Genomic DNA, 24,250 nt, shown 5'->3' with positions numbered 1-24,250 from the left:
CTTACCGAAAGTTGCATGGTGCCATCTGGAAAGAAAGAAGAAAATGTGTTTAGAACAGCAGGAAATCTGTGCAAAGCTAGAAAAATTGGAAATCGGAAATCGGAAGCCCGGAAAATATTCCCAAATGTAATGTAGTTTCTGTTTATTACTTTGTGTGTAAAATCTAAAGAAACCACGGCTGCAGTTCGTTCGTTCGTCGTTTGTTCGTTCACTGGTTATAAGCCAACCAATCAATCAGCAGCAGTATGAACAAGCACAAACAACATGATACAATTATCATTTTAAAGTAGCAAGTATTCGCCCTCTTGAAAGGTTGTTCATTGGCCTTTCCATCCTAACCTTGCATGACAAACTGGCCGGCTTTCCACATCGACAAAGAAAAGAATGGTAACGACTTACCCGGTAATAAAATATGACTGCTGCGTAACGTCGATAAGCCATCTTCATATCTCGATAACTGGCAAAGAGCGGCGGTGGCAGCTAAAATTTTCATGCAGATTTAATTATTTGCTCTTCTTAACAGTCGAACGATCTTCGGTTCGGTGAATCCGGTTGGTTTTGACCAAGTGTCACCACATTTGTTGTTAATTATCGTTAATTGTGGTCGATTAGGTTTTAACGAATCGGCTAGATTATGCAAAGAAACGTGAACTGATTGGTACTGGAAAATGGCAATTATGCACATCAGGGTGGCTCGATTTTTTAAATTAAATCACAAAAACGCCATTGCAGTACTGACTTTCTTCAAAATCCTGACCCTGGGTGTGTTATAATAATTAAAGAAACACAAAAAATTACAATGGCCAAACCCTACTTGTTGCGGTATTTCAGAATAGTTTCGGTGGCTTTTTCACGCAGTTACCAACTTGTATGTATGAAGGCAGTTAATCACTTGGAAATGTTCTTTTTTGCGTATTAGCGGTTCTTCATCTGATGGTTATATTAATGTTGGTTGAGATCACTGTTCGTTCACGTGTCTTACTCTCAATATAAGAGTGCGTGGAATAAATTCTAGTTGATGATATTGAAGTAGATTTTATCGGATAACTATCGATTTGCCTGCCGTTTGTATTCGGCACACATTTGATAACGGTTAGTACTTTTGCAATAACATTTGACCTGATGTAATACCGAGAAACCTTTAGTCTAGGGATCGATGTTCGCAAAGCCATGCAACAGGCATCGGCCGCCGATAGTGGTTTTGAACTTCCTGCAGCATGCTGTGTCACCAACCGATCATTGTCGTAGATACGAACCATCTGAGATATTTAACTTTTTTTCGAAGACTCTTTGCGTTTTAGTTGGTTACAGCTTTTTCGTTTCTTTCTACATGGAAATTGATTTAATTTTTGTGGCAGTCATACCAGCCCAACCTGTTGCAAATTGACCTGCAGCTAATCATATGAGAAAGGGATTGTAGTCGGCTTCCGTATTTCATGTCAGTTGAGAACTGTGCGAATGAAGCCTTTAATTATTTAGGCGTTTGAGCCGCCGCTGCTATCGGTTGGTACCATCGTCGACATCTAACGACCCGTTGGACGTGTGTAGCGCGACTCCAATATGTTTCCTCCACAAAGTAGCCTGCGGATAGGACCGACTAAATAGGCCTGCACAGAATTACCTGCATCCTAGACACATTTGCCCAGGAGAAGTTTAGATTTTTATGCTTGCATCAGAGGTATATACAAGGCTTTGTAGTAGTTTCGTGTCAAGAGCCGATGAGTCTGACAAATTGAAGTATCTCAAAATGCTATGAATTCTACATTATTTTCACGGAAAAGATGCGAGGAATGTATGAAGTGTTTGGGTTAATAATAAGGAAGAAATATTCCACATTAAAGATCGTGAGTGCTCAAAAACACTTAAAATGTGTCGAAAAGATCTATTATTTTGAATCTGAAACTTCTAGCATGTTTTTAAATGAGTTCGATGAATTATTCGCGCCCATGCGCTGAAAATGATGTGAAATTTAAGACATTTTGAGAAAATTTTCATTTTTTCAAAACATCCAGCTCCACCCTTCGAAAAATTTCGACCAAAAATAAAAATTCCACATGCGTGTTTTTTGAGATTAATCGTTTCTTTTCCACGTAAGAAGGTCACAAATATGCATTTATAAAGTGTTAAGATCAATAATAAGGTAGAAATCGTCGGTTAAAAACCGTGAACGCTCAAAAAACGCTTTAAATGTGCTGAAAATGTCTATTATTTCGAACCGGAAACTTCTAGCATATTTTTCAATGAGTTAGATGAATTCTTCGCGTCCGTGTAAAATTTAAGACGTTTTGAGAAAATTTAAATTTTTTAAAAAAATCCGAAAGACCCCACTCTAGGAAAAATGTCGGCCAAAAATAAAAATTTCACATGCGTATTTTCTGACCTCAATCGATTCCTGTCGACGTAAGAACGGCACGAATATGCATTTATAAAGTGTTTGGGTAATAAGAAGGACGAAATCGTCGGTTAACGATCGTGAACGATCAAAAACGCTTAAAATATGCTGAAAATGTCTCATTTCGGATATGGAACTTTTAAAACATGTTTTTCAATTAGTTCGATGCATTAATTAAATTAATAAAAATTAATTAAACCGACAGGCTGGTCAAGAGCCACAGGGCAATTAAATTTGTATATCGGGGAGCTTCTAAGCTCGGAAACAGTCCAATAAGCGCAGAAAACACGGTTGTAACATTTTTAGTTTTGGTCGAAAATTTTATAAGGGTTTAAGAGCCTCAATGCCCTAAGGCTCAAGGGTCTAAGATGTTGATCGAAAAACCACGCTAGTCTCTTCAGATCCGGAATAAGCAATATTTTCGATTGTTTTTGAGCGGTTACGGTTTTCAACCGACGATATCTGCCGTATTGACCACTCAAAACCTTTGAATTTGTATATCGGGGAGCTTCTTAGCTTGGAAACAGTTCAATAAGCGCAAAAAACACGAATGCGAAACATTGATTTTTGCTTGAAAATTTCATAAAAGTCTGTGGTAGGAGTCTCTCAAAATGCTGTAAATTCTGACAACCCACATCTTTGCTGTCACTTAAAATCTGAGACACCCGGTATTAGTATGAAAAGATTATAAATAAAAAATTAGTTAATTTTTTTATGTATAACTTAATTTCACTTAATTTTAACACATATTTAAATGTGAAATTTTTCAAATCCAAATTTTGAAAGGCTGAAAAGTAGCGAAGCAGCGTGTGTTTAAGTAGAGGACAATGAATAACATTATCTATAAGTATGAACGAGCATTTTGCAAAACAGAAGACGTTTTTCTTCCGGCGATTTTGCAATGGTTTGTGTGGTGGCTTCTGAGTGGCAAGTGGCACCTGATATTGACGGTTGTGTGTTACAACTGTGTTATTTATTCGTCACTTTCAGCTGTTACTTCTTCAGGCGCGACTTTTGACCATCATTGTCAGGTGGCACACTGTCTTACAGCCACAACCGTTTTTTATAGTTGCGCCTACCAAGTAAAAATTCCCATCTGCAGAATACTCACTTAAACCACTCAAATGTTTATGGATAATTGTGTTGTCACTTTTCAGGTAATCAAGTGAGGCTATTGCCATACCAACATGTTTTCTTAACTTCTACGGAGAGAGAATATTCAATTGATTCACTCGCGTCAAGATATGAACACCGTTTATTGGAAACTTATAAATGCACCTTTGTATTAATTTAATTAATATTTCCTTAAAAAGGAAAGAAGCAAAGAACAACTTCAGTTAGATTTCAGGCTTTAGGTCAAGTCAGTTCAACAGGCTTCTTGTATGTTACACACCTCTTTAGCAATTCGATAACCGACAGCAAGCAGCACGAATAAAACGAACGACAAATTTTTCCGTTTCCTCACGCACAATCGTACAGAGGTTAGAGACTTGCGAGATATAAATTTTATACATTCCATTCAGGAGATTTATGAAGACAAAGTTGTAAGTTCGAACGTAGGCAATTATTATAAAATGCAAACGGCGTGGTAATATTTGATATATGACCGTGTCATATGGGACATGACAATGCGTCAGCGTGATGTATCAATTTATTAAAGGCGAATTCTTTCGGCTATACGTGTGTAGACGCTTTATGAAAACCTCTCAGACCAGCCGCAAAGAATTACTGTCAATCTGGAATGTCATTGATAACTTCCCTTCTTGATGGCACCGGCTTGTTCTAATGCTTTTTCACAGTTGTTTTTATTGTCTGTTTTCGCTTAAACGAACGAAGCTCTTGTTGAATGCAGCAAATATTTCCAAATGTTTGAAGAACAACGCGTATTTTCGGGCAGAATATCACATATTTTACTGGATCAATCGTTACTCATCTGAATTCTTCGGACTCTTCAAATAACTTTAGTTTGCCCCTCTAGCGGAATAAGTTAATTAAATCTCCTTGTACAGGTTTATTGATTGAACTAACGCCTAGTTTATTTTAAGATGATACCAGTTGATACAGGGTGTCTCAAATTTGAGTTGCAGATCAAACTTCCCTTTTTTAAATGGCATGCCGTACTTTTTATTGCATATTCGAACCATTCGCACAATTCTAGGCCTATTAGATATAAATGTTCTATAGTGATTACCAATATTGATCGAACTTTGATCACCCCGTTTTTGCAGCTAATTTGAAATTTAGAGCAAAATATCATATACAAAAGTTGTAGATATTGACATCTGGTTTATTTTAAGATAATGAAAATTGCTACGGGGCGTCTCAAATTCAAGTGCCTGACCAAAGTCATTTTTTTATAACTGGAATGCCCGAATATTTAAATGGTTATTATCTCAAAAACAGTTGAAGGTCAATGTGGAAAATTTATATCCAACAGGACTGGAATTTTGCGTATAGTTCCAATATGAAATAAAAAGTGCGCGATTCCATTTAAAAAATGTTAGTTTGTACCGTCACTTGAGTTTGAGACACCCTGTATGAATTGGTATTATCTCCAATAAACTAGACGTTAATTTCTGAAACTTTTGTATGTAATATTTCTTTAAATTTCGAATTAGATGTTAAAACGGGCTGGCCAAAACTAAATCAATATTGGTTATTAACTCAAAAACAGTTGAAAATTATTATAGAACAATTATATCGAATAGGCCTAGAATTCTGCGAATAGTTCGAATATGCAATAAAAAGTGAGGTAAGAGATTTAAAAAAAGACAAGTTTCGTCTGCCTCCTGAATTTGAGACACCCTGTATCAATTCGTATTATCATGAAATAAACTAGACGTTAATATCTACAACTTTTGTATTTAACATTTTTCCCTAAATTTCAAATTAGATGCTAAAGCGGTGTGGCCAAAGTTCAATCAATAACCCTGTACAAGGAGATTTAATTAACTTATTCCTTTCGACGGGCAAACGAAAGTTATTTGAAGAGAACGAAGAATTACGTTTTGAGACTTGATCGATGGCTGTATCAAAACTGTAAGCAATAAAATTTGAAAAAGAACTGAAATTTGCTCAAACACTCAGTGTTTCATTATGCGAAGGAAAACGGCGGCCACCTGGCAAAAAAGGCACAAAAGGCAATCTTATAATCAGCAACAAAGCATGACTTGTAGTCGGCCGTGTAAAACAACGCGCCACAATCAAATAGCGTAGCTAGACTAAAATTGTAATTGAGTACTAAATCATTTGTCGCAACCTGAGATCGGGACTCGGTTTATGGCACGGCCAGTTCGAGCACACCCCAGGATCCGCGATTTTATGACATTGGAACCGATCGACATTGCTGGTCCTGCTTACGGAAAATGCTTATTTATTTTGAAAATAGCTGATACGGTGCGTGCAAAATTTAAGAACATTCTCAGTTACAAGACGAGTTTGAGTGTCACTCGAGATGAAACGCTTCAAGAGGTGCACACACGACTTGTTCTTCAGTTCGCAAATGTTGTCATCTCGACGAGCAAAGCGAGTGCTTTGCTATTTCTTCGAAGTCGACCGGTCTAGCTTTTCCGCATGTGCCTTCTATGTACGTCCATCTTCAAATGGAAAAAATGACGACTGACAGCTGCGTTAGCATGCAGTGGTGGCCCAAGGCGTTCTCTTCATTTTTCAAGCAGCTCAGACGTATGGAGCGAGAGGAAACAGAGCCTGAAAATTACAACCTCAAAACGTCCAATGAAGCCTTCTCTGTAACTTAAATGCACCACTCACATCGAACGGATATCAATCAATTTCTATTTTTAATTCGTCTTACGCTTCATTGCGTTAACATGTCCAATCAACTTTCCAACAAGTTTCAAAATTTCTGAAAAATCCACTTGAGCTCTGTTTCAAATGAAATTGTATGGTTGTACAATGGAGGGTTCTTAATAAGCTGTCAAAAGTTTCCATCGCCGCTTGTCAAAATTTGAACAAAACGATTTTTCAAAATGTTGTTTCAGTTGGTCAATTTGTAAAATTATGAACCACGTTTGAAAGTTTTCAAAAATTAACTTGTACTTTGTTTGAAATGGAAATTCTCAGAGGCGTAGACACAGTTTTCCTTAGTGCGCTGCTAAAATTTCCTAGCTCTATTTGCTGAAATTTGTGAGTACCGATTTTTCAAAATCATGTGGTTTTTGATCGGTTTAAAATACCAAAAAGCAAGTTTGAAAATTTCTCGAAAATTCAATTGAGCTCTGTTTCAAATGAAATTTTCTGGAGTGGTACAATGGAGGGTTCTTAATAAGCTGTCAAAATTTCCCATCTCCGCTTGTCCAAATTTGAACAAAACGAATTTTCAGAATGTTGTTCCATTTGATCAATTTGTAAAATTAGGAACCAAGTTTGAAAATTTCTCAAAAATTAACTTATTGTTCGTTTTAAAAGAAAATTCGCAGAGGTGAAGACACAATTGTCTTTAGTGCGCTGCTAAAATTTCCGAGCTCTATTTGCTCAAATTTTGAAGTACCGATTTTTTAAATCCATGAGGTTTTCGATTGATTTAAAATATCACGAAGCAAGTTTGAAAATTTCTCAAAAATTCAATGGAGCTCTGTTTCAAATGAAATTTTCTGGAGTGGTACAATGGACGGTTCTTAAGCTGTCAAAATTTCCCATCTCCGCTTGTCCAAATTGGAACAAAACAATTTTTCAAAATGTTGTTCGATTTGGTCAATTCGTAAAATTATGAACCAAATTTGAAAATTTTCCAAAAATTAACTTGTACTTTGTTTTAAAAGAAGATTCTCATAGGCGTAGACACAGTTGTCCTTAGTGCGCTGCTGAAATTTTCTAGCTCCATTTGCTCAAGTTTGGGAGTACCTGCTGATTTTTCAAAATCATGTAGTTTTTGATCGGTTTAAAATACTAGAAGCAAGTTTGAAAATTTCTCAAAAATTCGTTTGAACTCTGTTTCAAATGAAATTTGGTGGAGTTGTACAATGGAGTATTCTTAATCAGTTGTCAAAATATCCCAATACCAATTGTTCAAATGTAAACGTAACAATTTTTTTCAATGTTGGGGGCACTTGATCACTTTGTAAAATTGTTAGCCAAGTTTGAAAAGTTCTTAAAAATTAACTTGGCCTTACTTTTAAAAGAAACTTGCTGGATGCGTAGACTGAGATGACCTTAGTAAGTTGCCAAAATCTCCTAGCTCTATTTGCTCAAATTTGGGAGTACCGATTTTTCAAAATCACGTGGTTTTTGATCAGTTCCAAATACTAAGAAACAGGTTTGAAAATTTCTCATAAATTAACTTGCGATTTGTTTTAAAGGAAAATTCGTGGAGATGTCAACCCAGATGTATTTGATTAGCTGGAAAATTCCCTATTTCTATTTGATCAAATTGGGGAGTAGCGATTATTCAAAGAGACGCGACATTTTAAAGGTTTGCATTTTTAAGATTCCAGATGGAAAATTTCTCAAAAATCAACACTGACTTTGCTTCCAATGGCATTTTCAAAACTTAAACAAGTGTATTTTCTAATCCAGCAAACTTACAAAGCTTTATTGGCCTTGGCTTCAATGCGACGAGCCTTTGGATGTGTTGCTGCGTTCGAACAGTCGTCTACGTTTCAAGGCAACTTTGAGCATATCTCAAAAACCAGCCACAGGTTTGCCACGAAATTTTCAGCAATCCTCTACCAAGATGTTCTCTCTGGTTTGGAAGTTTCAGGCATTTGAATGTGAGCCTACATTGGCAATCTCGGCCTTGTTCAGGGAAGCGTTTGCTATTTTGTCAAAAATCAGCACCGGTTTTGATTCAGGAGAAATTTTCAGAAAATTTATCCGTAAAGCAGTTCGTTGAGATTGCAAAATTTCTGCTCTTTAACTGCTGGAACTTCAACACTTCAAACAGGTTGGACATTAGGGCAGTTTGTGCCATTGAGACTAAATTAAGGAATTTCCCGAAAATGAGCACATAACTTTAAATAGTCATGCACTAAAGTCTTCGTTACAGGTAGCCAAAATTTGCCGATTGGAGTTCTCCAAAGTTGGAAGTTATCCCTATAAGCAGCCTTCTTCTTCTCTTTCTAGAGCTGGTCAATTGACTCAACAAAACACTTGAGAAATTTTTGAAAGTTCGAAGACGAACTTAACAAAACTTTGCTTTACTTAAAACACATTGTATAAGACTGCAATTCGCCAAGCCATTAATCATTTTTAAGTTAGTTGAGTGGGTGCGAAAAAATCACTTGCGCGAATGAACATTATGGTGGGCATTTTGGCGTGTGCAGGTAATATTTTGCCCAGCAAGGCCAAAAGAAGTTCGTTTATTACGATGTTCCGCAAGCATTCGATCCGGTATACAGTTGTAATAGATTCTAAAGCTGAGATGGTTTTTGACGGCAATCAGTGAAACAAATCACATTCTTTTGGCGAGCGTGAATCCACATCGTTCACGGTTATCGCATAAACAATGTGCCGATGTGAGAACGGAACGCCTCTCTCTGATGGACGGTACGAAATAACTTATTTTGTCTGCTCATATTTTCCTATCTACTTGAGTTTAATGCAAAAAAACTATTAGCTCGGAGAAAGTGCAATTATTTAAAATCAGGCTGCATTAGTGGTTCTTTAATCCTTCGTCCCGTAAGCGGATTAGTTTATTTTAGCTCGACTTCACAGACCATTATCAAACAGTTTTCAGCTTTCGGATGGCTATTTTCGTAGGCTATTATTATATTATTAAGTTTCCGAGGTGAATAAATGAATGGCATTATAATGGAAAGTGTGTAAACAAAATTTAGTTATGCGGCGTCCCGGTGGATTTGCCACTCTTTCTTTTAAAATATGGGCTTGGATGAAAGCCATAACGCGAGCTTTCTTTACGAACTGGTAAATTACCAATAACCATCGAAATGGACTGCAGCAATTTTGCCGAATGAGTCTTTGGAGTTATTGGTTTTTTCTGAATGCGATTGCTGATTTTTATCTTTTGCTGCTTTAGTGCAAAGAGGGTGTTTAAATCTAGCTTTCTAGTTCCGCAGGGAAAACCTTGATTGCTTTTCAGCTAATGGTTTGCAATAATTTTTAAATTATTAGTCGCGCGATATGGACAAACCAACGAAAGCAATAAACAAAAAATAATTGCACATTTGTGGTGTCTTGTGACTGTGAGTGGATTACTAATCAATTTCAGAATTGACCTTTTGCTTAATATGTATTACTAATAGCAGTTCCAAAAATAATTTGGAAACCACAAATGCTATGTGCGACCGGACACACTGCGGGGTATTTGTCATTGTATTTTCTGACTCATTTTATCCCATATTTCAATCTAGGGGTTCCAACTAGGGCTCGGAATTTTTGAAAATCTGAAATTCGAATATTCGTTTAGTGGTTTATTCGAATAGTAAAATTATTCGAATACTCGAATATCTAACGAATATTCAAATAATCGAGTACTCGAATATTAGAATATTCGAGTATTCTAATGGCATTTGAATAATGGTAATATTATTTTCATTTGCTTGTAAATATATATTATATTTGTTTAAATGCTTGTAGAATATGAATCATTTATTTTATAAAAGTATACAAAGTGCATATAAAAATATTTGCACCTTGTGAGTTTGATAATGTTGGTGTATTCGAGTATTCGAGTATTCGAATATTCGAATATTCGAGTTATGACTAAGCATAATTATTCGGTTTTTGAATATTCGAATACTCGAATACTCGAATTATTCGAGTTTGATTCCGAGCCCTAGTTCCAATCTAATGTTGAAATAACCAAGAGGCTGCACATCGATTTATAACAGAATGATGCCCAGTCAACACGTAGCCAAACTTAACGGTTTTCTGGTACTTTTAATCATTTCAAGCCTCTCGTCAGTTAATTTTTCACAGACCCATAATTTAAATAATTAGACCTTAAACATTGTAATTATCTCCGTAATAAATAAAGCTTCATTAAATAAATATACAAGAAATGAGGGGGGAAGGAAGACGACCGAGATGATTATCTAGATACGGTGTTCAGCTATAATTATGATGTGGCAGACATGCTATTTCTTGGTAAAAACTGGCAACGTTTTTCAAGCTTTTTTAATACTATTTATGGGAAATGTTTTAAAAATGAGACCAAGTCTTCCGATACTTATACAGTCAACAGAATATGCACAGAGTGATCAAACATTCTACTACCTATTTATATATAGGGTGTCCCGTAAACGCGACATTTTTTGTCTCAAAGGACGATGATCTGACCTAACTTGCACTAAGAAAAAATGTCTGACTTTTGATGATCAAAAGATGGGAGCAATCAATTCACGTGCACCGCAAAAAGTTATTAACGCCTAAAATTAATTGACAAGGAAACAGAAATATTTTTTTAGCAAAAGGGACCAAAATGTAAAAAATTAGTAGGGCAACAAACCAAAAGAAATTAGTTGATTCCAGCCACTAAATGAAAAGTTCTGATATTTTCAATTAAATCCCTCGTATATTATATTTGTATATTTGAAAGAAGATGATTTTTTTGAAGAACTTTGGCCATGATTAGTAGGCGATTCAGACATTTTTCAAAGTCCAGCAAGTTGTTCCTAAAAAATGTGACATTTACCATGTAAAATCTTCGGAATTATTCTAACTGTATTTTTGCAGTTACGGATCGTAACAAGTTCATGGTTTCCAGTTTTTCCTGATTTTACGTATAGGCGTAAACCATATTAAGTGCTATGAAAGCCAGATTCAGTACTGCAAGACCGTGTATAAAGCGATTTGATGCGGCTAAAAAAACAGTGTGTAATAAGGGAAAAGAAAAACGTGCCAACTGATCAGTTATAGATGTAAAATAGCCAAATGGGTTTCGAATTCTGCAATTCAAATTCAACGCAAGTAAATTGGCAGAAAAAACACCACAATATACAATAGAATATTTCAAATATGGAAATTTTCATTAAATGCGATGACACCAAATTAAAAGCATGATTTTTGTGTGAAAGAATTCCCACAAGTGCACACGGATTGTTGGACATTTTTCTTTTTCTGATCAGGTTTCAGTTAACATATGTAATTTCAATCGTGCCGTAATAAAAATGCAAAACTTGTGAGGTCGAGCAGTTACAGTAATGAAAAAGAATCGATTTCAGAGTGCTCGTTCCGTGGCATGAAAATAAACTACTACATATTTGCAATCTGGTAAATTTTATACGGACGGTATCAATTTGTAACAAATATTCACATTTAATTTGCATGTTTTTGCCAGTAAGGGCTGAGTTTAACCTGCTAAAGTTTGACCTGTTGTGAAAATACATTTTTACAACAGCTGCAATTTTTGCTAAAATAGGAATACTTTTTCTATAATTTTCATTTGCGAAACAATTGGGCTAACGGTGTTTATCTGCGCTTATGGTACCCAATGAGGCTTTCGCGATTGACAGTTCTAACTGAAACACACCGTGATTATTTTACTGTTACTTACAGCTTGGAACGGTATGCGACTTAAAGGTTCCACTGCCAAGAAGAAATTTGCGGAAACATTCACTTTTGCGAATTTATTTATGGCGGTTTACATTGTATATAATTTGCACAATGCCACTTAGATATTCAGAATATCAGTGTCGATTTTCTTTGAACGTTCCTCTGGTCTTTGTTGTTAATAAATATGCTTTGATTTTATACATTCGTCTGTGCTAAATTTTAATAAATTACCTCAATTTTTTTAATTCGCGTAGTCTAAACCGAAGCAATTAATACATTTTTTTTTTGTTTTAGAAGTTGAATTTTTCGGGGACATTTCGATGTATTTCACACCAGTTCTTCACTTTGTCTTTTGCGGCTGCGACTGGAGTGTCATTCAGTGACAATTTGACGGTACCCGTATAAGTACTGAAAGACTCAGTTAACATAAGTGAATCAAATTCATCATCAGCAACCAGAATTCTGGGAACGAAATCAATTAAATTATTGGAATTGAATGGACATTAGACTCGGTGGGTGGCAGTTGCTTTTAAATTCTTTTCAAGTACCTACAGGCAAAGAGGAACTAATTTTACGGAACAATTAAATGGCTTGATTTGATTAGTGTAAAAGGGCAAATATAGTGAGGCGATGGTTGTCCTAAGCAGCTGGAGAGAAGAATTTATTGATGAAAAAGCGATCGTGAGAACTGGATCCTGATTGCAAAACCAAATATTAGGAATTATGTGCATATGCCGTAGTTAGAAGGATTCAAATATTAAAGTAAAATCTACTTCAACGGCGGATGTTGAAGCATTGACTTAATTAAGGAAGTTGAGCGGTTAATTTATTATTATCAAATCGAGATTTTAACTGAACAACATGTTTTTTTTTTAAGTTGAATTAATCCAGCTCCGGGTCCATTTCCTTATAAATGTCTTTGGGAAAGTCTACAACAATCGGATGACCCCACTGACTATCCGAAAACATATCGGTCTCGGCCATAAAGTCGAAAACTGGAAAATATAGTCTTGTGCCTCCACTGCAACGCATGTTATCAAAAAGCCGTAAAAATACATAATAAAATTCAACGCCGGCAAATTTACGATGTTGTTTTTTCGGGAATACATGCTTTTGCGCCGCGATACAGGACAGATTTTATCTCGTTTGATTTTCGGCTCTTCTTCAAGACAAGTGGGTTGTTCCGACAATTGTTCTTGTCTGACTTACTTAGAGTGAGTCGTGAAAGTTTCTCTTGAAAGTCTTGCATTGTTTATCTTTGGCCTTTTGAACGTGTTTATCCAGGCCGCATTTTATTATAAATTTATTCCCTGGCGATTAAATTAGATGTAGAACTGACAATATAAAATCGAACAATTTACAGTAAGAAATAAAATCTTTAACAAGATGTTTGCAAAATTTGCATTTACAGCTCTCGGGTAATAAAAGCGAGGTGGTATAAATCTGGCGGGTTATTAAATTTCTTTTTCGTTCGAATGTTAACTTTTATGGGGCTAGTTGAAAAATCGTAAACTTATCTGATGATATAAATTTAATTATTCTTTAATCTCGGATGGGTCGTTGAAACCACAATCATCAATCTGTTCTTCATTTATGGAGTTGTACGTACATCAGCGATTTACGATTGTACATTTTATTCATTGTAATTTCCTTGCGTTATTTAATTAATCGATGTTCATATGTATGCACACCTCAAGTTCTGTGATTTAGGTCACCAACCAGCAAAATTGAGTGGTTTCCTACCTTAAAGTTAAGTTAATTTAACGGAAACATAACTCTATCCAAACCACCTTGCAATCTTTTTCACTACAGTTAGAACGTTACCAAAAATGTTATCTCGACCGTCTAATCTAGTAAATTTGTATGCAAATTTCTTCTTTTGGTAGGCCTGGGCACCTAATAAATTTACTTTTATTGCTGCCAGGCGCTTGCAGAGTTTATCTTAATTTCTATCTTTATTTTTTAAATGGTATTTTCAGATTTTTCGTCTCTGCAGACCTACTAAGGATCAATAGTTTTATCTTAACAAATTCAGCAATTTGCATTTTATGTTGGCCAAAGTCGAAATAATAGGCCATAATTTGCCAAATAATTATCTCAGCTTAATTATTTAGTATTAAGTTGAACTGTTAACACGAAGCGTTTTCTGATAGTGAAGCGACCTTCTAAACTAAATGGGAGAGAAAAATTGTGGGGATCCGATGCAGTTTTGTGTGTTTGAGCTGAGTTTAGATTAATTTTTTAACGTTTAGAAAACTTTTGAATTACTCCATACTAAAATGTTTAAAAACATTTTTAGATTTTCTATAATCATCGATGGTTTCAGAAGAGCGATTTAAACATAAAAGTTTTTGTTTCAATTTTTTGCGTGTACAGTACAGATTTTCAAACGCAAACCGTTAAATGAGTCGTAAATTAGTACTTTATTGTTTAAATTGTAAAGTTGCAGTTGATTATGAAGATAAATTTTAGAGAACGTAAACTACTTATCTGTTTTATAACAAACCATAAAACTGCCATTTTAGGCAAAGATGAATAATGTCTAGTAATGATTCGTTCATTCTTTGAGTAGTCACATTGAATTGATGATGAAGCTCAAACTCACACAAAATAAACTTTAGAGGAGCCAATTGCATTTTGTTTACCATCAAAAAAGTGGAAAATACTTCATATATATTCAAATATTTCCTCATTAAAGACTTTTCATGTTTCAGTTTGCTATTGAGAAAAAGTCAAATTTTTAAATTTCACACTTTAAAACAGTTCAGTAGTATGGTCAGGTAAAGTGGTTCTGTATTTTCAAATTTTTGGTGCCATTCAAGAAATTGGCCAGAAGGAATCCATGAGTTCAGTCGAGTTGTAGGAAGACTAATAATAGTTTTTGAGGAAATTAGTTCGATGCATTTAGTCATTTACCTACATTACATTAAAACATTAAAGAGCCGCTGTTTGCGCCACCCACTAAAACAGTTAATTTTTCTCTGTTTTGCAGTAAATATAATAAAAATCAAATCGTTATGGTAGTAAATAAGTAAGTATTCCTTCTTATGCATGCGCTCCTGGTATTTTTTAAGCACGCACTTGATGCAAAATCTGTCTGATTAACATGCAAAATTGGTTCATATTCGCTTAGGGTTTGCTACATCGGATCTATGATTTTCGTTTCCCAGTAAAAAGTTGGTCTCCGTACAACATTAGCCTAGTTTTTATCGGCAGTTTCCCCATAGAAGACGGTTTTTAATAATTATTTTGGAATGGTGTAGTTTTCGAAATCGTTTGTTTAAAGAAATCAGAATTTCTCTAATAAAACTAAAAAGTAACTACTAAGTATAAAACTAGTAAAAATCTAGTTTTATAAATAACATTTATTGAACATTTTAATGAAATACAATAATTCACAAATATTTTATTTGTCTAATGTGCTTATTAAAAAGAAAACATGTAAGTTTAAAAATTAGTTCAGCAGCGAGAAAATTAGTATTCATTATTAACTGGTTAAGATGCCTGAAAACATTTTTAACTCCGTTATTTGCTTGGCACAAGAGTGGGAAAATTTAGCGATTCAACAGCCTTGTAAAAAAGTCCACAGAAAACAAACAAAATATTATCTTTAAGTTGATAAGAAAGGATATATATACAACCTATATGATAAGATTCACAACCTTATGGACACCTAGCAGAGACGTGTAGAGGACCTCAAAACAAATCGAGTTTCCTCTTATTTTATTTAAGTTTTTTTTCAGGCCCATGGTTAACAAGCTACAGGGTGTTAAATTAAAAAAAAATTTGGTATTTTCTCTTTAACTCCTACAGTTCATGAGGTATTTTGCTCACACTTTTAACGTAGGCTAATGTTTAGACCCTTTAAACATATTTAGGTAGGTATTTGTGCAAATAACTCGAAAACGAAGATAGATCCGAACAAACTGCAAGAGATTAGAAAATTCTTAAATTGAACAACAAATTCAAAAATTTGTTCGGTGGAAGTCAGTGGCGCACCACAAAAAAGTTCGGGGGGATAAAAGGGGGTAAGCCTCTAGGAAAAAAAACTCCCTTTAAATTTTCACAACCAGTCGCCTTACGTACGGGTCAAGCGTGTAAACATTAACCTACGTGAAATATTTGAGCAAAATATCTCATAAACTGTAGGAGTTAAAAAGAAAATACCAAATTGTTTTTGAAACTTTAACACCCTGTCTCTCGTTAACCAAATGGTGGGCCTGCGAAAAAAAACTTGAATGGAAACTCAACTTGTTTTGAGGTCCTCTACTCGCCCCTGCTCTGTGTCCATAGAGTTGTGAATCTGTATGTGTGAAGCTGTATAACAAAAAAAAGGGTAAATAATTGCTTGCACAAGTGCTTGCAATTGCTCTTTGTTAGGCAGTTTTATATCTAGTTAGACATTAGGTTGCAATTTATTCGACACCATATTAATCTGTTGAGCATTATTTTTATGTGAATTTCGAATACGTTTTTGTTTATTGGTTATACAACAGAATTATGATTTATTCGTTCAGCAGAAATGTTCCTGATCCTAAAGTCACTGAATGTACGAATTCTCTCCACCAGAGCTAAGTTGGTTCTTTAGTCTATGGGTAAATTCAAGTCAAAAACTTTTTGAGATAAGAAGAAGAACAAGAAATCTTAATTCATATTTCACTTCATAATGATTCAGGTTAGTGTCCTAGAAAGAGTTTTTCTCGAAGAAATTATTTTTCTCTCGTGTACCGAAGTTTGCAGGTGAGGTGGTGCAAGGATAATTTCGTGAAAAGCAAATAAAATCGCAAAATTAAATTTGACTAATCACATTTATTGGTCATTTTCAATATTCATAGGCGAGAGGCAATAACATTCTGATCATGTGCAAGAATAATTTACAGAAATCGTAATGGTTTTATAACAAATGGACGTTTGAAGAATTGTCTATTTTATAATAAATATATATATAATTAAAAAAGTACGTAAAACAGTGTTATAAATGTACAAAAACAGTCTTTCAAATACTCTTAAATAAATAATATACAGGTGGATGTATTTACACATAATGTACAATACCATTGTTTGACTATAATGAGAGGATTAATTTTTTATTGGCCTCGGGAAGTTTCATTTAAGTACATACAATTTTGGGTGAAAAATTTGCTACAATTTTGGCGTAAACTAATGAATAAAACGTGCGCCCACTCGTACTCCCGAGTCGTCTACTAACATATCACAAAAAGGCATCAACAATTGCACTACTAAGTCAATCTACAATATTATCACAATTTGTCTGACATTAGGAAGGAAATAGTAATAATTACTATCGTCAAATGTGTATAGCTACAGTTCTGGGACCTTGTTGGCCCGGTGGATTTGGGGGCTGTCCCCGTCCGCTGTGTCTATGGACATGGTGGTGCACATGGGGAGTTCTCACTGAATTATGTCTATGATTGTTGGGAACATCGGGAAGAGCATACCTGAGTTTCTCCCAAAACAGCTTGTCGCCCCATTGCAGGTAGAAGTTGGTCTTCAGGTACAGCCTGATGTCGGGATCGAGGTCTTTCTGGGGCACTTCGCCCAGCAGGATCACAATGAGTCTTCGTCTCCGATCGCGCAACACTTGATGATGTGCAGATTTGAACTCGAATCGACACCACTCCGATTTGATAAAATTGTCCGACAAAATCATAATAGTCCGTTTGGACGATTCAACTGCTTGCACTATACTGTCTGCAAGAAACGCCCCGACTGGATAGTCCCGATAGTGCAGACACAATTTGTAGTGCGGTTCAAGAGCGGGAGCCAGAACTTCCGCAACCCACCCTTCGTCTTTTGAACTGTAACTCACAAAGGCATCGAATAGTTTGTCCCGATCGTCCCGTTCAATGTCCGAGGGTCTTTGGAACACTCTGATGCCGAACTTTGAGTGCAACCAAACGCGCACTTCTTGCCTGAAGATGAATAGGACCAAAGTCAGCATGACAATAATCGCGAAAACTGCTAGAGTTATCACGAGAAGCGGCAAATAGTCGTGAATGGCTTGTTTCTGTATGATGGTTTTGGTAGCAGTTAGGTTCCCATTGACGCTGTTGTCGATGTTTGCACCGCCTGTGCACTTGGTGAAGTTTTGGGTGACGAAAAAGCCCAGTTCAGGACTGTCCGAGTAGATTTCGTCACTGTAATAGTCAATGTCGGTGGAATTGTACAGGCATCTCACTTTGGCTAGATCGAGCACAGAATCACTTCTAATCATCCACTCGCGGAGCTTTTCTGTAAATTCGCAGTCACAGCTCCAAGGGTTGAATGCGAAAGTCACTTCGATCAGCGTACTGGAAAGAAGCCAAACATCCAGCGTAACCAGCCGGTTGTGGTCCAGGCGCAGCACCTTCAAGTGCCTCAGCCCTTTGAAGGTGTCGTTCTCAATCAGCGATAGTCGGTTTTTCTGCAGAAACACCTCGCGCAGCTCCTCCAGACCTTCAAACTCAAACCCCTTCAGGACAGTCAGGCGGTTGCCTTCAAGATGCAGAGTCTCCAGTTCCTTGAGGCCATGAAACGTGCGGTTTTGAATGGCCTCAATGTTGGAATTGTTCAAAAAGAGAATCTTCAGCTTTTTGCGACCAATAAACGCGTGACTGTTCAAGGATCGCAAGTCGTTACCGTCAATGTACAGCTGAGTGGCATCCATGGGGATCCGCTCGGGTAGCTTTGCAATGTAGCCACTGGAGCTACAGTCCACCACATTGGCGCTCCAGGATTGGTCGTGGTAGCAAGTGCAATTTGTTGGGCAAGTCATTTCGCAGTCACAAGCGTCGAAATCACAGCAATGGCACAAAGCGAAGCAATGCGTGTCGTAGGTGCATAGAAATTGATAGGGGGCGGCTTCAACCAAAGGCACATACGTTTTTCCACGATTGTACAGCAGCTGACAGAAAATGCTTTCCAGGTCGACCAGTTTGGGCTGCGTTCGCGCCCTGTTCACACTGTTGACCTTCTGAAGCCACTCCATGGTGCAGTCGCATCTGTACGGATTTCCGCCGATGTAGAACTCCGGCAGCTCTTTCTCGGGAGGCACTGCGGAAATTCGCAACGAATTCGGGTCCAAGCTGGTGATTTTGTTGCCGAACAAATCCACCCTGGTCAGGTTGGGTTTTTTGAAAAACGTGTACGATTGCACTTTGGAGATGAGATTGTCATTCAGCAGCAGCACTTCCACGCTGTTCGGAATGGCACTGCCAGTGATTTCAGTCAGTTTATTCGAACTGGCGTCGAAAGTTTTCAGCGACAGCGTCGATTCGATCTCGAAATAGTTCCCCAATTCCTCGATTAGGTTCGAGTGAATGTCCAGCCCTTGAAGACCGGTGGGTATTAAGGCATAATCAAACCATTTGAGCCGGTTATCGGAGATGTTCAGCCACAGGAGACTGGGCAGCTTCGCGAACAATCCGTCAATGTCGGCTAAATAGTTGCCGTCAAGCCGAATGAATTGTAAATTAGCGTTGTTGTCGAAAGTGCCGGCGGTCACTTTTTGAATCTTGTTGCGTGAAAGGTTTAGAGCGGTCAGCGAGACCATTTTATCGAATACACCTTTAGAGATGTTTCCGATGTTGTTCTCTGCCAGCCGTAGTCCGTACATGTGCTTTAAATCGCTGAACGCCTCATCGTTTATCGAGTCAATGTGGTTCTCGCCCAGCTCTAAATACTTCAGCATCGGAACGCTTTTAATCACATCGGGTACTTGTTGCAACCGATTGCCGTTGAGGTGCAAATGTTGCAGGCCCGAGCAATTTTTCAACGCTTCCGGGTGAATCCAGGTAATTTTGTTGTTGTCCAGCGACAACAATGAGAGCACATGGAGGCCCTTGAATGTGTCGCTCTCCAATCGAGTCAGCTTGTTATTGGACACGATTAACGTGTGCAGATTGTACAAAGCACTGAACGCGTTTTCAGGAATGTTCTCGATGAAATTATCGTTCAGCTTGAGGATTTGCAAGCTGTACAAGTCCCGAAAAACACTTTGTTCCAGTCGCGAAATTCGATTGTAGCTTACATCCAAAACAACCAGACGCACTAAGCCTGCAAATGTAGCCGTGTTGATCCATTCGGCCGTTAGCTCGTTGTGCGATAAATCCAGCACCAACAGTTGCGTGAGTTCGCTAAATAAACCTGGCGCAAGAACGTTTATCGAATTATTTCGCAGGTACATTTCGCGTAAATCGCGGGTGTCCGCAAACAACTCGGGTGGTAAATTCACTAAACGATTGTCCGACAACTTGAGGATATGTAAAGCTGTAAGGCCTTCTAAAGCGCGATCGGCAACGGACGTTAATCCATTACCCTGAAGGTACAGTTTTTCGAGTCGTGATAAACTGGAAAACGGGCCCGAAGGCAACGAATCGATACTATTCCGTGACAGGTCCAATATTTTCAGATTTACTCCGCATTTCTCCGAGAAGCTGTTTGAAAAGTGGAAACTCGTTACTTCCCGCAGTCGATTTCTGGTCAGGTTTAGCAGCTCCAGCGCGTATAATGGGCACAAAACCCCTTCGGGAATAGCCCACATGTTGTTCTCGCCCAAGTCCAGCCGTTCCAGCATTCGTAGTTCGTCAGAAAACGCATTTGGGCTGATATCCAGACTCATGGCGCTCCAATCGGTGTTGTGCGTTTTCACGGTTAAATTCCGCAGATCTTTGAGGCCTCGAAATGCGCCGTCTGAAAGATTGCCGATTTTGCAATATTCGATGCTCAGTTCCTTCAGTTCAACTAACGGCTTGAAGCTGCCGGCACTCAAAGAGCTTTGGAAGAAGAGCGCATCCGAACACTCCAATTTCAGTCGCACTGTGTGTTGCGGCTGGATCACACTAAAATTCGTGTTTTCCAGCTCACTGTTGATAGTCCGCAGTCTGCACACCAGTGCCACATCGTCCTCATCTGACGATGAATCCACCACCACCCATTTGCACTCATCTGGTGCCTGGTAGCGGAGAGTTTTGCTCAAGGAGGCTGAGAGAACTCCGAAAATCACTCCCAGCAGAAGAAACCAGATGGGAAAAGTTGCCATTTTTGAATTTAACTAATATGTTGCGACTTGGCTTTGTGAGTTGATGATATTGGCATAGTTTTCCACGCAACTTGTTACTAATCGCAAAACGGCCATAGTTTTCTAAACTTCCGCACTTACAGCACAATGTTTTCGCATTTATGGCATGTTAGCGATTCGCACACTTAATCGCGAAGTTTTTAAAGGTACCGTGCATTCAGCGGTACCTACCGCTTCTTCAGGTACTCGACGAAAACTGACCGGCGAAGTGAAGGCCACGAACTCTTCGATTCTGCCTGGTACCCCCTTCCCTTTTGGTGTTGTTCTTCGGTTAGTGCCAGTACAACCATGACATGGACGATGGAAAAGGTGGTTGCCCGGCGTTGCCGGTCCCAGCGAAAGTACGCAGTTGAGCGGGTGGATTCATAAGGGGGTTTTCATTTAAAGTTTTTCATGTTTTTGTTTTTCGCAGAGGGTTATGAATATTTACCATTGCAGTTTCCTGGTAAACTCTTTAGGGAGCCGATAAATTCTCAATCAAATTACATTAGTTATTAGTTATACTGGGTGATTCAGGATACATAGCGTTGAAGCAGTGTTTTTTCTTGATATGTTTTGAACCTGTCATCCGAATGTAGGGAAACTTGGCATGCAACACTTCTAATGCCTTTACAAATGCTTCTTCTGTTTTAACCACCCGACAGCCTTGTAAGGGTATTTCCTGAGCCACCCCAGCTCTATTGGGTCAAAACTTGAGCTACAAAAATAATTTCAATAAATCGCCTCCCCGGCGCTATTCACTGATTCGTATAGAAACTTTTTTGTTTAATGTTATTTTTTCATATTTTATTTCGTTTGTGAGGTATTTCATAAAATTCGCGATGAAAAAATTGTTACAAACCTATTTCGAAAGTGCTTTTCGGCTCTGAGAAAAATGATGAAATTTCAATCAATAGTGCACGTAATTTTGGACATATTTCTTTCATAGACCATATTCCGAAAACTCTTAGTCTCAGATCTACAGCGTGTTAAAGTAATATTTAAAAAAACTATATTTTTTAATATTGCGGAAACCCCTGGGAATATTTTAATGAAATTTTGAAAAAAATAAGAAAAAAATTGTTTTTTGCTTCGCCAGTGGCGTGGGCACAGGCACGTCTGTAGATCATTTAAAATAAAAAAAGGTTTCGCCACTGATTTTTCTAAAAATCAATATTATTTTTCAAGTTCCTGTTCAATTTGGAAGAGAAAAGGTCTGTTGGCTTTATGTCTACAACGCACCGTGTTTGAATAAAAAAAGTTAAAATCGATTTATTGCCCATCGTAATCGGGTTTTTATTTAAAAAGTTGGCTCTGCACTAGTTATGGTCACTGATTGAAAAAAATTAATAATTGCCGTCATTTCGAGTGTCTGAGTAACTTCTTTATGCTTTTTTAAAATAAAATTGATACAATTTAAGTGCACAATTTTTGTTTTTCTACTAAACCCTACTTAATTACAACTCGATTAAGCTATGCAATAAATCGATTTTAAATTATTTACTCGAAAACGGGGCGTCGTAGACAAAAAGTAACTTTTTTACATGAAAACTTTATCACCCTGTAGATCGGAAACTAAGCTTTTTCGGAACATGGTATATTAATGAAATATATCTAAAATTACTTGAACTATCACCCCCTACAGGAAATGCATCACTAACTATTACAAAAATTACAATAATTGCTAATGCTAAGTGTATTTCGCCAACCTCAATACTTTTTTGTCATCCAGAAACTTGTGTATTAACCGCAGCTGTTATTTGAACGGAATTATTTTTGAATTTTTTATTAGCGTTTTTAATCACGATTGTTCTTAAATGTCCCCAACCAAAATAATCGAAAGAGTTCAGATCGGGCCAAGTGGCTGAGGTGAAAAACACCTGTTTTTAAATATTTATATGCGATCCATTCATTCAATCGATTAACTCTTTAAAACTACCAAAGTTTTATGATTATTCCATAGGAGATTCTGTACTTTCCAATTGACAACCATGCATGTTACTCAACCAAGTATTGCGGTTAGCGCAGCCAGTAGCATTCATAAAAAGCATCTCACGAAACACCGACTGGTCATTCGGAGGTTTTTCTGTCTTAAACTGCAGGTTACTAACTTGCTCGACTGTTGAATGTTTTTTTTTGCTTCGTTAAAGGGAATTAGCTGTTTGGGACAACTGGCGTTATTTCGAGTCAATATGACGGTGCGGTTTTGTTTTGGTCGATTCTCTAGCGTTTTTTGTGCCCGTTTCTAGGGTTCGACCATCCATCTAACCAGTAAAAATCTAAAATCAAAAACGAGAACTCTACGAATGGTGTTTTATATTTTGGGATTCACACTTTTTTTTTTAATTTTAACGTCGTAAATAGTTCGATGCGAAAAGGAAGATTTTTTGTGGTATAAATGTTGGTTTCTATAAATTTTCCAGTTCTTCAGTTAATGCAAAGTTTAAAGATGGTTTTTCTGCTGCTTTATAAATTTGTTGACTAAATTCCATAAATTGTAAAAACAGTTATATTTAATATTATTATTATTTTTGCCAATTTCATCAGTAAATTTTTCGCTATCACCCCTAAGGCCGAAGTCGCTCAAGAACGGCTCAAAATGGACTGAAAATATTGATTATTTCGGATCTGAAGGTTGAGACAGAGTTCAGGAGAACCCCAGTTTTGTAAGACACTTGTTGGACTCCTGACTTTCTTATAGTGAAAACGAATTTGGGACATTTTGCGAAACTCGTCATCTAAAAATTTCAACAGCACATTTTTCTGCAGCATTCATTCATTATTCCGCCTAAATTATTTACCTTACTGTGACCTACACATCAGTTTGTTTAGTGGCTACCCATGAAAGCTCAGTCGTTGCGTCAACTATAATATTTGAAGTACAACCAGCTGAAGTGGATGGCTCGAATCGAGAGTACTTCAGCTTGCTTTTTTAAAGGACCGTTTACACGCTCAAGCCATCTGAACGATTTGGCTTGCGCAAGCCAGATCTGTGCAGATGAACTGAACGAAAATCTGGCGTTTACACGTTCAGTTCGTTTTACACAGATGTGAAGGAAGAGCACCCAAACGTGCATTGTTGCCGACAAGATGGAACATTTGGGCGAAGAGTTAATTCTTGCAACGGCTGCAGTGTGTGTAATCAAAAAAAAAGATGAGCTTAAAAACTAAAATGAAATGGTGTAAACCATGGAATTTATTGTCTCATACTAATTTACCCAATCACAAATCTGCTGTTTCTCATAAGCCATCGTTTTGCACAGAATATGAGATAGGGCTTCACACAAATTTAATTTAACACTAAAGTTTGAGCACTTGTGTCTAAAGAC

At 37.1% G+C, this 24,250-nt stretch overlaps 2 protein-coding genes across 4 annotated transcripts in view; one reads left to right on the top strand and one right to left on the bottom strand.

The window, feature by feature from the left end:
* Nucleotides 1-24,250, top strand: part of LOC109547044 (lysine-specific histone demethylase 1A) — a 235,562-nt gene that overhangs the window by 80,083 nt on the left and 131,229 nt on the right. The gene's annotated exons all lie outside the window — the stretch shown is intronic.
* Nucleotides 16,653-21,176, bottom strand: LOC109547043 (toll-like receptor Tollo). The gene has a single exon (XM_019918261.2). The coding sequence runs from the start codon at nt 20,901-20,903 to the stop codon at nt 17,172-17,174; it is 3,732 nt and encodes a 1,243-aa protein (XP_019773820.1). The 5' UTR covers nt 20,904-21,176; the 3' UTR covers nt 16,653-17,171.

This window comes from Dendroctonus ponderosae, unplaced genomic scaffold, assembly GCF_020466585.1.
Source record: "Dendroctonus ponderosae isolate FM_Combo_2020 unplaced genomic scaffold, Dpon_F_20191213v2 Dpon_F_20191213_1, whole genome shotgun sequence".
Lineage (NCBI taxonomy): Eukaryota > Metazoa > Arthropoda > Insecta > Coleoptera > Curculionidae > Dendroctonus > Dendroctonus ponderosae.
The sequence above is the reverse complement of the archived record's forward strand: the minus strand, read 5'-3'. Positions and strand labels throughout refer to the sequence as shown.

What these genes read in the sequence shown, in the direction of transcription:
- LOC109547043 (XM_019918261.2), bottom strand. Translation starts at nt 20,903, where the DNA reads ATGGCAACTTTTCCCATCTGGTTTCTTCTGCTGGGAGTGATTTTCGGA.